Raw genomic sequence first — 14,542 nt, 5'->3', positions numbered from 1 at the left:
CATAATTTTCCGGTTTCCACTTGACCGGTGTTAGCGAAGTAAATAATAGCTCCACAATGTCCGTTATTATGATTTATAAATTTTAAATCAATAAAAAATCACAACAATTTTGAATATAGCTCAACTATAATTATTTAATATAAAGTACAAAAGACTTTTTCTAACATTTGAAATCGTTTTTCACTTATAAAGTATTCGAGAGTGATAAATTTCTATACTTCTATTTACATAATACATTCTATACTCAATAAGTCTTTGTTTAACATCGAGGTTAGGTTTCTAGAAAACAATCCGAAAAACGTTAATCGAATCACTTTTTATATACACATTGTTATAATAGGTTCCTGCTAATAAATAACAGTGTATAAATTTATTATAATTGCACAATTTAATTGTTTGTATTAAATTATATTAAATTACACATTATACTGAAAAGCTTATAGCCTTGTAGTCAGATTCACGCATATATTCACAATTTATTCCTTAAAAAATGAGTTGAGTGTTGACTATTTAGTTATATTTTCCTTATTACGATATAATTCTTGGTATCACGTTAGATATCATATCTAGAAATTGTTGACATAGGTAAATCTACTTTAAATTGCATATATTCATTGTAGGTATATTGATTGTTAGCTAGATGCACAGACCCGTTTCAGAAAATCAGAAAACAATTTTTAATTAATATTTTCGAACTTTATTATTGAACTTAAACATAGATATATAATTCATACGCATAAATAAATAATAATAAAAAAAAAAAAAAAAAAAAAAAACAATAAAATACTTAAATTTGAGTTTTCTAACACTCTCTCTAAATTTATTGCACAAACCATAAAACAATACGAGACTCATAGCAGGGGCAAGCAATGTACTTAAAAATAACAAAATAAACGATAAATACTCAATGGTTTACGATACATAGTGTAAGCATTCGACTATTAAAGCTATACGTTTCGACTAATCGACGTAACTTAATGTCATTTTACTATTAGCTAGCTATCAATGTTCCTATAATAAGCGTCTATTTCATGTTATATAATTGAATAAATCATTTTAGATTATAATACTATAATATTTGAACATTAAGAACAAATTGAGTTTAGAGATTATAGATCATTTTCTATGCTTTTTATCTACATGTAAATATTCTAAACATTAGGTAGCATTGGATACAGGAACGTAGATGTGTTATCTCGGCTTATAGAATTTTCCACAATGCAAGTATATTCACCCATGTCTGACCAGCTTAAATTGTTCAAAACTAGCTCTCCTTCAGGACCCAGCTGTAAAATAAATATAACAACATCGTAATTAGTCTAATGTGCTAAAAAACAATTTAAGGGAATTATTTACTTTGCGTCTTGAATCGATGTCAGTATCTATTATGTTACCAAAATTATCCTTCCAATATTGTCTGTACGGTGCACTATCTGCTACTACGCAAGGTATCACTACGGTTGAGCCTATCATCTGTGTAATGATCGGACTCCACTTAACTATTCTAGTTTTACCACTTGAACACTGAACTGGACGGCCTGTATAATATTAATAGATAATTACTAACAAAAGCAATATTGGAGTAAATAACTGGCGAATTCGGTCATTTAATAAAGATGGAATATTTGAACTAAATAATCTAATTATTTTGAATAAACTGTTTTTTTCTAATTTTTAGATAGATATAAATGTAGAAAATAGAATAAGTCTAATAACTGAATTGAAAAAATAATTCGATACAACCTTAATTTGTTTTATAAATAAAATAAAAATATAGTATACAATAATATAATATACCTTCAACTGAAATTGCAACTGGGTCACTGGCCATCGTTTGTCCTCTTGCTTGACCACTACATGTATAAACACCTTGGTGATGTGGTTGAATACAGTCAATTACATGCCTAACTGTCACTTTGCCAACACTTTGAAAATCTCCAGAATCTTCAAATTCGTTTGGACCTAATGTAATCTATACAAATGGATAATATAATATACATTATATTATTAATAACAATGATATTTAATAAATATTTATAATATATAATCTCAGGAAATAAATAAATTTTGAACAATCAATTTACTTGATTGAGTTGTATTCCACGGTTCCATTGTGCTTGAGGCACAGGGCTACCGAAAACCGTACATTCGAGTTCAACTCTACCACCAGGAGGAACTCGAATAGGGTCTGAAGGCGTTGCTTTTACCATTACCCAATCTTTAAGTTCATATTTTGCTGTATTTTTTTCACTGCCTGCTGGTTAAATAAATAATATTAATAAATATAAAATCGAAATAATTCCATTACTTAATATTTAAAATGACATTAAAATTAAAATATTAAAATATATCAAGAAAATGAATCAACTAACCCCTGAATGTTGAATCATCAGTAAGTGAATTCTGCAAAAACAAAATTTCAAATAATTAATTTAATAAATATTTTATTTATATAGCTTAATTTTATGTTAAATAAAAAAATAAAAAATTCAAATAAGTTATAGTTCAATTTTTTCTAATTAATGATATGATTAATATTAATTATACAGCAAAAAAGTTTTTTATTTTATAAAATTTAATTTATTTTTTTCCATTAAGATCTATTGCGTATTTGTGTACAGAACAAGAAAAGGCTTATTAATAAACATAGAGAACGTTATATATTTATAGCACATACTACATTCTGTATACTTTTAAACTATTTATGAATGATGCAGACAATCAAAAACTAAAAAGTTTATTCCAGATAAATATATTATATATTATGTATACCATATATTAATCTACATTAAATAAATATTGAATAAATTAGAAATATTTAATAAAGTAGGAAGTAGTATAAAGTATACGTGCAATGACAATTTAATGTGTTGTAATAAATTTAGAATTTAAATATTTATAAATATCGATTCAAACATTAATCGTAAACAATTTTAATTGTTAAATACAAATTAGTACTACCACATATTATTATAATAAATTATAACTTCTATATGCGTAAAAAAATTGTACCTATATAAATTCTTACTACAAAAATTGTAAAAGAAAATCAGACGTATTATATTCTCAAGTAAAAAAAAAAATTAGTATTAGTTTATCATTCAGGTGGATTATTGAATTGGTTTTTATAGTTCACATACCAATACATTGATAAATTTATCAATGAACTAATTGAATACGCATTCCTTTAATAAGATTACTTACCTATTAGTATAAATATAAATACAGAGAAATTATTTAAAAGTATATAATATATTAACACCTCTTCAAAATAATCTTAGGTACATAAAACATAAATATTTGTTTAGTAAAAAAAAAAAAAACGTAGCTCATGTATATAATTTTGATTAATAATAATTATGATTCATAGTCGTTTTCAAATAACAATATTCTTACTATATACATGTGTAATTCGGATATATATAATACTATTACTATATATTTATATTGCATAATGTATACGAGTATGAATTTTTTATAAAACAAAAATGAATTAATTACCTCTATAATGTGGTTCATCGGTAAGACCGCAGCGAATCCAATACTGTTGATCATAACTAACCAGGAAAATCCTAGTAGTAATGCTGAGTATCCCATATTGGTGTCTGTTTGTGTACTTTTGAAATTAACTGTAAGTTATAATTTAATATTGAAGTGTAAAATGAAATAATTACAACATATAACTATTAAAATGTTTTTTAAGAAAAATTGAACACTAATGAAATTACTATAAAAAAGTTAATTTTTTAAGTTATTAGAAGGACAAAAGAATAGATCCTTGATTTGGATTCTTTGTAATGGGATGGTTTTGAGAATTGGATATGCGATGTAGTTGAAGACGTCATGTTTTAAGAATTTGGATTGTGCTGGTTAAGCAGAAATCGTTATGTGTATATTTAGTATGGTGTCTTAGAAAGGAATGAATACTGTGGCGTCCAGTCGTGCTTTATATACTCTGAATATTATCTAAGAATTCTGAAATATTGCATCAGCTAATGCAACTATAGATTGAATTTTTATTTATAACAAAGGTCAAGTTTCTTAAATCCAATTTAGATAAATGAAAATTTTAGTGTACGTTTATCGAAATGAAAAAAAAAGTAATGTTTGATTTGACTTGATTTACCTAATACATATAGTGTTTGTAGTATAATTATTGTAAAATTATTTAAATATTTATTTAAAATACGCTTTATAACAGTAAATAATAATTATTATGGTATCAATATTTTGACCTAAAATTTTGCTAAGATTTCCATTATATTATGAGGAAGGCACTATTTAATTAATTTTCGAATCATAGTCGTTTGAAAATATAAATAATAATAACAATAGTTATATGAAATAAAAAAAATAAAGCAAAAACAATATAAACATTTAACCAGTCTGTTAGATTCAAGTCCCTATGAATATTACTTAAATTATGTCAAAATAACCTTTTTTTTCGATTAAATATCAAATTTCTTCAAAATTTTAACTAGTGTATAAAAAAAATCATGAGTGTGTATTTTTGACATTTTTAGGTTTTTGTAAGAAAAACTTATGAGGAATTTTGTATTAAATATTCAAGCCCTACATATAAAAACTGTAAATCTTTTATTCTTTAATTCTAAATTTATAATACGTAAATTTTTGTGTTTTTGTTGTAGTTTATCAAAATTTGTAAAAAAAAAATGTTACCTGTGTAAATTTTCAAATTTTTTTCGAATTAATTTAAGTTTAATTTATAAGTAATTCTATTTTATATTTTAAAATATTTTTTTCGACCATAATATATGTTTATCAACATTTATAAAAAAAGAACTAATAATATTAGATCATTTAAGAAATAGCTAAAATCATTCTAAATATTTTGAAAATGATAATCTAAAAAAAAATATAATGTATAAAAACATTTTTTATGAGTAAACGTTATTCTATGTGTATTTATATAGAACATCGTCAATATTTCAATTTCTATTATTAATAAAAAAATGTGTGTAGCCTAACGCTAAAGTTATTATTTGAATTCCAGTAAAAAACTATGAAGAACCTTGTATTAAATTTTTAAGCTTTTCTACTCACAAACAACCAGACCTCAGTCTTATCTAAGTACATGAATATTAAATAGTAATGACTATTTTATACAATAATATGTACTTACTTCTTATCATACACTATTACATGTTTAGTCTCTTTACTATCATAAATTATAACATAATATTAAAAATTAAACAAATAATTCTAATATAAACATAATAAAAAGTTATCACAGAATGGGCATTATTTAAAATATATATGTATAATATGTATTTTTTTTAGTATATATAGTTGATTAAATATTTAAAGTTTGCTAAAAATTATCACATCAGATAATATTTTATGTTTAATGAAATTAGATTAAAAAAATATTAACACAATTTTATTATTTAAGTACCTACATTATATTTTTCGTGTTTACTTTTAAAATATATTAAATAAGTATATAAATAAATTATAATACAATGAAATAATCGAAGAAATCGTTCTCTTATATAATGTTAGGTGTACTTGAACACTGATTAGAAATCTGTAATGAATGTGCTAAATTTGAATTAAATGATAAATCATATTGTTTACGATTAAAAATTATGCTGAGTGGCGCAGGATATAACTTTTTCTGAATAGATATAGAAGTGCAAACAAATTGTATCACAAGATCCCTTTTTCATACGAATTGTGTCCCGATAATATTAAATAACTACACTAATTGCATCCGATTTAAATACATTATTTTCTTTCCCATTTAATACAGACTTAAGACTCAATAACAACATTAAATAAATATTATATGCTTAAGATAAGTTAAAAATATTGTTTTTTTATCATTTCGTAACTATGTACATCAAAAATATTGTTTTCGTCGTTAAATATAAAAATAAAAGAATAAAAAAAAAAAATAGTAAAAATATAAGCTATAATTTGCAAGTTATATGTACCTATGTTATTATAATATTATTTATGGCTCGGAAAAAAATTTGAGCGATACAGTTTGGACAAAATTAAAACGAACAAAACGTGTTATTTCGTTCACATCGTATTTAATCATTTCTTTTCTTAACAATTATTGTTTTTAACATAATATTTAACGTCTTATTTTCTTTATTAGACTACTATTGCGAATTTTTATGCAAGTATATTTTTGTACGTTTTTAAGTATACCAATAAAATTGTTGATATTTGAATGAACAGAATAAAACATACCGTTAAATTTTAAATGGAAAACTTCACAGCTATTTATTGTTTGTGTAATTGAACCTAGTAATTTTTAAATATTATCGGGACGCAATTAGTATAGTAGTATAGAATACCCGGGACACAAATAGTATTTCACAAATCGCAATTTTTATATCAGGGACGTAATTTGTATGCAACCAGATATAGTTGATTAAATATTTGAAATTTGCTAAACAATTATCACATCAGATAATATTTTGTGTTTAATGAAATTAGAGTAAACAATTTTAATACAATTTTATTATTGTGAGTACATTAGGTATATTTTTCGTATTTTTTAAAACGCATATAACAATAATAATACATTTAAAAGGTGTACGAATTAATTTTAATACAATGAAAAAAAAAAAATCGGAGAAGTTGCTTTTCTGTATAATTTATATCAATACCGGATGTTTCTAAACATTCTGATTATGACTATACTGATTAAGATTTTATAATGAATGTGCAAATTCAATAATTAATCATTTTATATATGATTAAAAATGGTACTGAGCGAAGACGATATATCAGCCTATAGTTCTAAAAATATTTTATTGTACATTATTATATTGCAATTGGTAATTTATTTTTCATTAGTAATACGATAAGTTGAAGTATTTTTTTAGAAAAACGAATCACAAAGTATATTAAATGATATTATTAATATTTTAACCTATAAATGAATACTGACGTACTGTCGGAAAGTACGAATAGATTAATTTTATAAATAGCTTAAAATTAATCTAACAATTAAAAATTAAACATTTTCTTAAATAGCAAAAAATATCCAAAATACTTTGAAAATTAAATCATATCTAGACATGCTTGTATAAATATTTAATAAAAATGACAAATTCTTTGCATTATTATTTATTTTTGAATTACAACAAAAAACAAATTTGATTTTATAAAAACTGGGTGTTTACGTCAAAATTCCCTCTTTCCCAACTTTTGAAAATTAATAGGAATCTTTTACTATTCATCCATCAAAAGTAACGGTTAGGTTTAAATTTATTCAAGAAATTCTTTCTAAGCATTTTTTTATACTATAAAAAGTATATATTTATATGCCTACAAAAAAAAACTATATATTTAATTATTATTTTTTATTCTTTTAACACTATTTATTTGTCATAAATTTTTATTATTATCAAACGTTATATGTAAATATTAAACTAATAAATTATAAGAACCTATTTAATAAATAAATAATAACTTAACTCATAAAGATTATATATATTTATAAAAAGTCTTTCATATTTAATACACATAGATAGGTATATAATGTACAAACATTCAGAATCCACTATAAAGATTTTACTATAAATATTAAATTTAATCTATAATAAACCATTGAAATAAATAATATACTATCAACAGTATCAACCATCAACTTATTACATTGAGTTGTAAATTAATTGATTGCCGTAATATTATATAGTATTAGTTATTAAACACTTATATCGATAATATTTCACGTGCAACAGTAATACTATTAAAAGTGGCCTGATTAATTTATTAATGTATTTTATCTGAAATATGGCAATTAACGTGATACAATCGTGGCACCATGATATGGACAGGAAGTAATTATACATTTTGATTATATTTAACTCGTATAACAGTATTTTAATTAATTTAATTTTGTAAGACTGTAAATCGTAATTTTAAAAGTACGACTTTGGCATACATCCAAATTTATGTATATATATATATTATGTGTTATTATGCATGATTTATTATCTACTTCTTTAAATTGTAAAATAAAAATATCTTTATTTTATAATATTATAGGTACAAGGGACAATATAAAATTATTAAAAACTGTCTCGGAGAATGTAACACAAACATTCTTATCCCTATATTTTTTCCTATTATAGTATAATATATACAACCCAACATGAATTTTAAGACTTACACAAATAAGGTTTTAGATATGTATTTTCATGCTTAGTATCTAGAATCGATTTTCAATGATTACAAATTAAAATTTTTAAAAATTAAACGAATCAAAGTTCTAAATATTGAACAGTCGTGACCACTGTTAAAATTTTAAGAATTTATAAAACTGAACATTAAATAAAAAATATATACGCTAGTGTACTAGGTAAACATAATATAAAATTTACTCCAGACTGCAGTACTGGAAACAGATGAATTCAGAGTAAATATTTTCAATATATTTTATATTGAATTTACAGTTTTAAAATGTATATAAAAGTGTTCTGGGTGTTACCACTAGGTAATTCCACAAAATCAAAATATTCATTGTTATTTTTCTTTTTATATTCTTTTATCTCATCTAATTAATGTGCATATTGTTGTATAGATTGTAGATTGTCTTTTTTTAGGTACTTAATAAAATATATATATATATATAAAAGTGTAATGATTTAATTATATAGGTTGGTTATTTAACTAAGACAAACATATCTAAAGTAAAAACAAGAGAGAATCGATATATATATGTATAATTTTTTTTTTTTATGTATAGAGTCTGTATTAGATACTATTACATAATGAACAAATACAAATATTTGATTTTTACCTTAATGCCCTACGCCATAAAATAATAATCGGCATTTTGTAATACGACTTTAAGTAATTTTATTATCTTATATATTATTTTATGATCAACCAGTTAAATTTAAAGATTAAAGTAAAAATAATTACACTCAATAACAATGATAATAGTAAAGTGCGCACATATTTAATTTATAAATCTTTATAAAACATTCAACCTAAAATTATTTTACACGGGTAATTGATATTAATATCTATTTATAAGATAAAATATATATTATTTATACAAAAACGAATACAATGAATATTTAATTTTCCTATTTCCATTAGTTATCACATATTTTTAGAGTTTAGTGATCCTAATTATTATGGTTCGGAAAAAAACTATGACATCATATAAATCTATAGATCTCATATTAATACATTATACTGTAATATCGAGTGCTGATAGCTTTTACAACATCGCAAAACCTAACTGACAACTGTTAATAGAAGACCTTTGCCATCTATCAGTATACCTATTACGTATTACTCATTCATGAATATTATTATCTTATTCTAATATAAGCGATATTATTTATACATATATTTTAATTCGTTGAAATTATTACAGGCTATAGCCTATAGCACATTATAACTGTGGTCTACATATTTAATTAAAATTTAGTTTTATATTATAGGTAGTATACATTTTAGGTATTTTAGATTAACTCCGATGAAAGAAGGATTACAACAATGAGTGTTTTTTAAACAATTTCTCTTCAAATAAAACAATTAAAATTACAAAAATAAATGCAAACTGATATCACTTTTGATATTTAAAATATTTTAACAAATTGACAGTGTATGTAAATAGTTTTTCAAGTAAATGTCTTGATATTTTAATATTTACGTTCAAATTAAAACCCTATACATATATCATTAATTCTTCTACAGAAAAAAATACATGTAATCATTAAATAGTTATCTTTATTTATTTTTGATTGTATAAAATGGCTAATATTATTCTATTTGTTATAAACATAAGATATTCACGTGAAAAGAAAGGAACACACAAGTTAATTATTATAACTTTAAGTAGGTAACCTTAAGCTATGGATGACCGTTGCATAGATAAAATGATAGATAACAAAGAATCTTATTGTCGGTATGTATTGAAATCACGATCGCTTTAATAATATCAGAATTAAACAATTACTGATGATGAATGTATATATGTTCTTAATTAATCCTAACCAACATTTATATAGTTAAATTTATATTCGAAATAGAAACAAAGTATTCAACTCTGTTAATACTGTTTTACATCTTTGGAATGTAATCCTGTAATATTGTCGATTTGAACAATTAAGTTATATAGTAAAATCTTACACACAAAGAGACTAGAGGGACGATATTTAGAGAATGTAGCTATACTATATAGCTGATACCCTCTCTATCAATTTTAGTTGGCAAGTTGGTAGTTTAATAATATATATTTGCATAGACATACCTAAATAGAAATCTCCGTGTACTATTTTCGTTCCGCCAGTCAGAAATGTGGACACTATAATTTATAATTTTTAACGATTAAAAATTGGGAATGAAATCTCTCTAATAACTTTAATACATTTTCTTAATATCATACATATTATGAATAGGTATACTACTAAAATAATTTATAATTTATAAAGAAACTAATAATATTGATATTATGTATCTAAATAATTAAAACTATAAATGCGTAATTTGTAAGATAATTATAGAATACAATATATATAAGTAAAATATCACCATTGTAAAACATGATGTCATATTTAATATTTTATTAAACTTTTAAAATTAAATACTTTATCTTAAAATTTAAAAATTATTAGAATATATTAAAGAATAAAAATAATTGAATATAATATAGATTACTTTGTAAAAACGTATTGATTAATTTTATAGAAAAATCTGGCTAAATAATAATTATCTAACTAAATACGTAATTATTGAAAGTACAGTTTTTATTTAAGTATTATATTATATTTGGATAATATTTAAAACCGTAAATCATATTATTTAAAATAATATATATAACACCATACATTTTGTGATATGAAAAATATAATTTTACAATTTTATTAATAATTTAAGTAGTTTTGAAAAATACTGATAACTACAATATATAGCATTAATGAATCCAAAACTTGATTTTATCAAGACATATATAACTAATAAAAACTCTTATTATTTATAGTTTTTTGATCATATAAAATGCACCTATTTAAAATATTTTGATATGTCTAAAATAAACTATTTAAAAAAAAAAAAATTTAATTATAATATTTTTATATAAAGTATATTCATGGTTATCGATAATTATTTATCATATAAGATGTATTAAAATAAAATAGAAAGTACAAATATTATTTTTATCATAAATTACAATCATCAATCTTTATTATGTAGAAATAACTGATAATTTTATCAATTTATTATGTTAGTAAAACATATTTATCTTTGGGAGGTAAATAAAATTAATTTTTAACTTAATTTTTGAAAATAGTGGTAATAGTACTCTACTCTTATAGTCGTATAACATTATTAACATATAACGTCACAAATTAGTAATAATTTAAATTAATAACAAGATTAAGTTGCAATTAATATAAAATCGTTGCAGTAAAAATAAAAACTATATTAAAGTGACTGTTTGAAACAGAATAGAAATAAAATAAACAATTGTATTGAATAAAATGTAATGTTTTTTTTTTTTTTTATTTAGTATTGTGATTCCAAACTACATATGTTTCTTGCTTTTTTATCATAGAATAAAATTTAAATATTAAATTCAGTATTTTAAGACTGTATAATTTATTTACAAAAAATATATATTTAATTTATACTTCAAGACTTTTAACTTATAAATAATTAAAATTAAGAATAAAAACAAAATCATATAAATTACCCAACTATGTACAAACATTAAAAAAATGTCACAGTTTATCTTTAAATTTAAGAAAACAAATGTAATAAATTATTTTAAAATTTACGATAATATAGATTATAGAAGATACTATAAAATATATTAAATAATAATAAACAAAATAAAATAATTTTTATAACTAATTTATGTGCTTATTAGTTAAACTCTTATTATTTTTAGTAGTAATCAAGAAAAGTTAAAATACGAACAGAGAACGCGTATACATAGTAATTAAAATTAAAACTAAAACTCGATTTAAGCTATCAATGTTTCTCTTAAAATAACGTACATGTTAGTACTCACGTAGTCGCGCAGTCTTTACGAAAGTCGGTGCGCCGTGTACTGGATTTGATGCAACAAGTCGTAATGATCTGACTATTGGTCCCTCTAGGCTTTATAAACGATAGTCGCAGCTGTTACGTGACGCAAGCGTCGGATCAGGAAACACAAATTCAATATTAATTATCTTAGTGTATATATTTCAATTAGTAAACTGATAATAACCCCCGTCGACCCTTAATAGGATATTAAATCAACATTATTAGCTATTATATACTTCACGGGTGGTACATAATAAATACCCTATACTTGTTCCATTAATGTATTTGAGAATTTTATTATTTAATAACAATCAATATTTGATCAATTGAAGATAGAAAACAATTAATAAGTTATAATTTATCTGTCCAGATAAATTTCTGTATAAAATTTAGTGATGGATATGTGATATATATTTAATTTATGGATTAATTATTACTTATTACTAATTGTTTTTTTATCTTTAAATGGTTATATTCAAACACTACCTACCTTTATATTTTTATTCAAATTATTTATGTATGATTGTTACGTTTATTTCATTTTACAATTATTACATTACTAGTACTCAATGAAATACTACTTTAATTGTTCTTGCAAAATCTCTGACCTGGTTCTCGTCATGTATCAAAATTAAAATAATCACATTCGCGTAAGTATGTTGATAAATACTTGAAATTAATAATCGTAATAGACAATAGACAATAGTTGTACCAATAAAACCTCTTCAATACATCACGTAAGTATTTAATATAAATTTAAAATAATATGAAATAGAATTATTATTAAATTAATTAATACTATAATATTAAAATATATTAAAAAGGGCTGTAACTTGTAGTTTAATAATATATAGGTTATTTTTTTTAAGGTACCTTATTGAATTAATGAAATCTAGTCATATATATTATTACTGTTATTACTAGCTAATACTAGGTACACATACTAATACAGTAGAGTCCCGTTAATCCGGACTAGATGGGACCGGACTCTCTCCGGATTATCGAAAATCCGGATTAAACGAAATGACGTTTTTTTTTAACTTACTCATTAATAAACCAAATGTACAAAGCCTCGTCTAAAGCTTCGTTGTTTGGTTTTCTTAATGTGCGTCTGTTACCTAAGCTGTCATTTTATGTTGTTTTTATAATAAGCAGAGGAAAAAATAAACGCAACGGTTTACACTGGTACACAATCACCACTAAACGAAATAATATCACAATACATATGTACCTAATCGAAACGATAATACATACCTTTATTATGGGTATTCCTGAATATTAGCAAAAAATATCACAAATCACAATATATAATCGAAACGATAATATCTTAATTATGGGTATTCCCGAATATATATATATTATACATGAGTACTAAATACGAAACATACATGGTCCGGATTATCCGGATGTCCGGATTAGCGGGACTCTACTGTATATGTACATACACACTATACATAGTGTATAATAAGCAAATTTATTGTCAAATTTTTTGTTTTACATGAATAACACGAGAAGTGAAGTTGTCCAAAGACAAATACCTAGTATTTATTTTAAAAATATAATCATATATTTAATCGAACAATGAAATTAAATTTTAAAGCCGTAAAGGTATGTTTTATATCTAAGGTTTTAATTATTATTTTAACTAAAATATATTTTCAAGATTAATTATTTTAAAAAGTGTTATATTATAAACAAATAAAAAGTAAATCTATTACCTATTTATTTATTACAACTTAAATCCAAAAAAATAATAATAACATAATGATCTAAGTTTATACTTAATCGTTAATAATATTGGGTTAATTTCTTATTTAAAATTAAATGATTTTGTAAACAAATTTATATTTCATTTAAATAATACCTGGAAAAGTGTCAGACCAAAAAATTTAGTCATGTCCGTATAGGGGGGGGGGGGGCAAAATACATCATCAGTAACTACTATATTTTGTGGTTGTGTTCCCATTTACTATTTGGCCATATATTAAATATGAGTACTAATGTTTAAGTGATTATTGTAAACTGTGCTAAAATAATAAAATATAATATTGTGATCATTAATTATTAATTTACGCTAATAAATTTGTAATCAAAACTGAAATGTGTATATTTATACCGATTAAATTTATTTATTGTATAAGTTTCTGCTATAACTGTTTCCATCAGAACAAACCATTTACAAACAAGTATTACAATTTTTACTTCGGTCAATGTTATACTAATGTTACTTAAACCTAGTTTTTTAAAGTACTTAAATAAAATTATTCAAATACATTTAAATAAAGTACTCGGACAAGGTATTTTAAACACTTTATCAAAGTCTTTAACTGTTTATAATAAATAACTAGTTTTCAAAAATGTTTTCTTTACAGTTTATATATTTTCTATTTTAAATTCCACTAACATGAAAATGCTAAAAAAATTCTGTTCGGCTAATTTCTAAGATGAAATATATATTATTATATAAAACTATTGAGAGTATTTGAATATTTTTTTTATCAAGTATTCAAAA

General features: G+C 22.7%; 1 protein-coding gene across 2 annotated transcripts; it reads right to left on the bottom strand.

Annotated features, from left to right (window-relative positions):
• Window positions 1-787: 787 nt before the first annotated feature.
• Window positions 788-12,081, bottom strand: LOC112598639 (neural/ectodermal development factor IMP-L2). Of its 2 annotated transcripts, XM_025345161.1 has the most exons (7): window positions 12,014-12,081; window positions 3,502-3,629; window positions 2,373-2,403; window positions 2,085-2,257; window positions 1,798-1,972; window positions 1,357-1,538; window positions 788-1,286 (listed from the first exon to the last, which is right to left on the bottom strand). In XM_025345161.1, exons 2-7 carry the CDS (start codon window positions 3,595-3,597, stop codon window positions 1,152-1,154), a joined length of 792 nt encoding a protein of 263 aa, XP_025200946.1. In that variant the 5' UTR covers window positions 3,598-3,629; window positions 12,014-12,081; the 3' UTR covers window positions 788-1,151. The 2 variants fall into 2 exon arrangements, with proteins under 2 accessions (XP_025200946.1, XP_025200947.1); XM_025345162.1 differs by lacking the exon at window positions 12,014-12,081 and having other exon boundaries at window positions 2,085-2,254; window positions 3,502-3,927.
• Between the last annotated feature and the right edge of the window lie 2,461 nt (window positions 12,082-14,542).

The sequence above is a fragment of the Melanaphis sacchari genome, unplaced genomic scaffold (assembly GCF_002803265.2).
Source record: "Melanaphis sacchari strain LSU unplaced genomic scaffold, SCAv2.0 Contig49_pilon_pilon, whole genome shotgun sequence".
Classification (NCBI taxonomy): domain Eukaryota; kingdom Metazoa; phylum Arthropoda; class Insecta; order Hemiptera; family Aphididae; genus Melanaphis; species Melanaphis sacchari.
This window is presented reverse-complemented; position numbering and strand designations above follow the sequence as displayed.

What these genes read in the sequence shown, in the direction of transcription:
- LOC112598639 (XM_025345161.1), bottom strand. Translation starts at nt 3,597, where the DNA reads ATGGGATACTCAGCATTACTACTAGGATTTTCCTGGTTAGTTATGATC. An exon ending in TGATGATTCAACATTCAGGG is followed by an intron (nt 2,258 to 2,372) that starts GTTAGTTGATTC and finishes TTATTTAACCAG; the next exon opens with CAGGCAGTGAAAAAAATACA. An exon ending in ACATCGATTCAAGACGCAAA is followed by an intron (nt 1,287 to 1,356) that starts GTAAATAATTCC and finishes TTTATTTTACAG; the next exon opens with CTGGGTCCTGAAGGAGAGCT.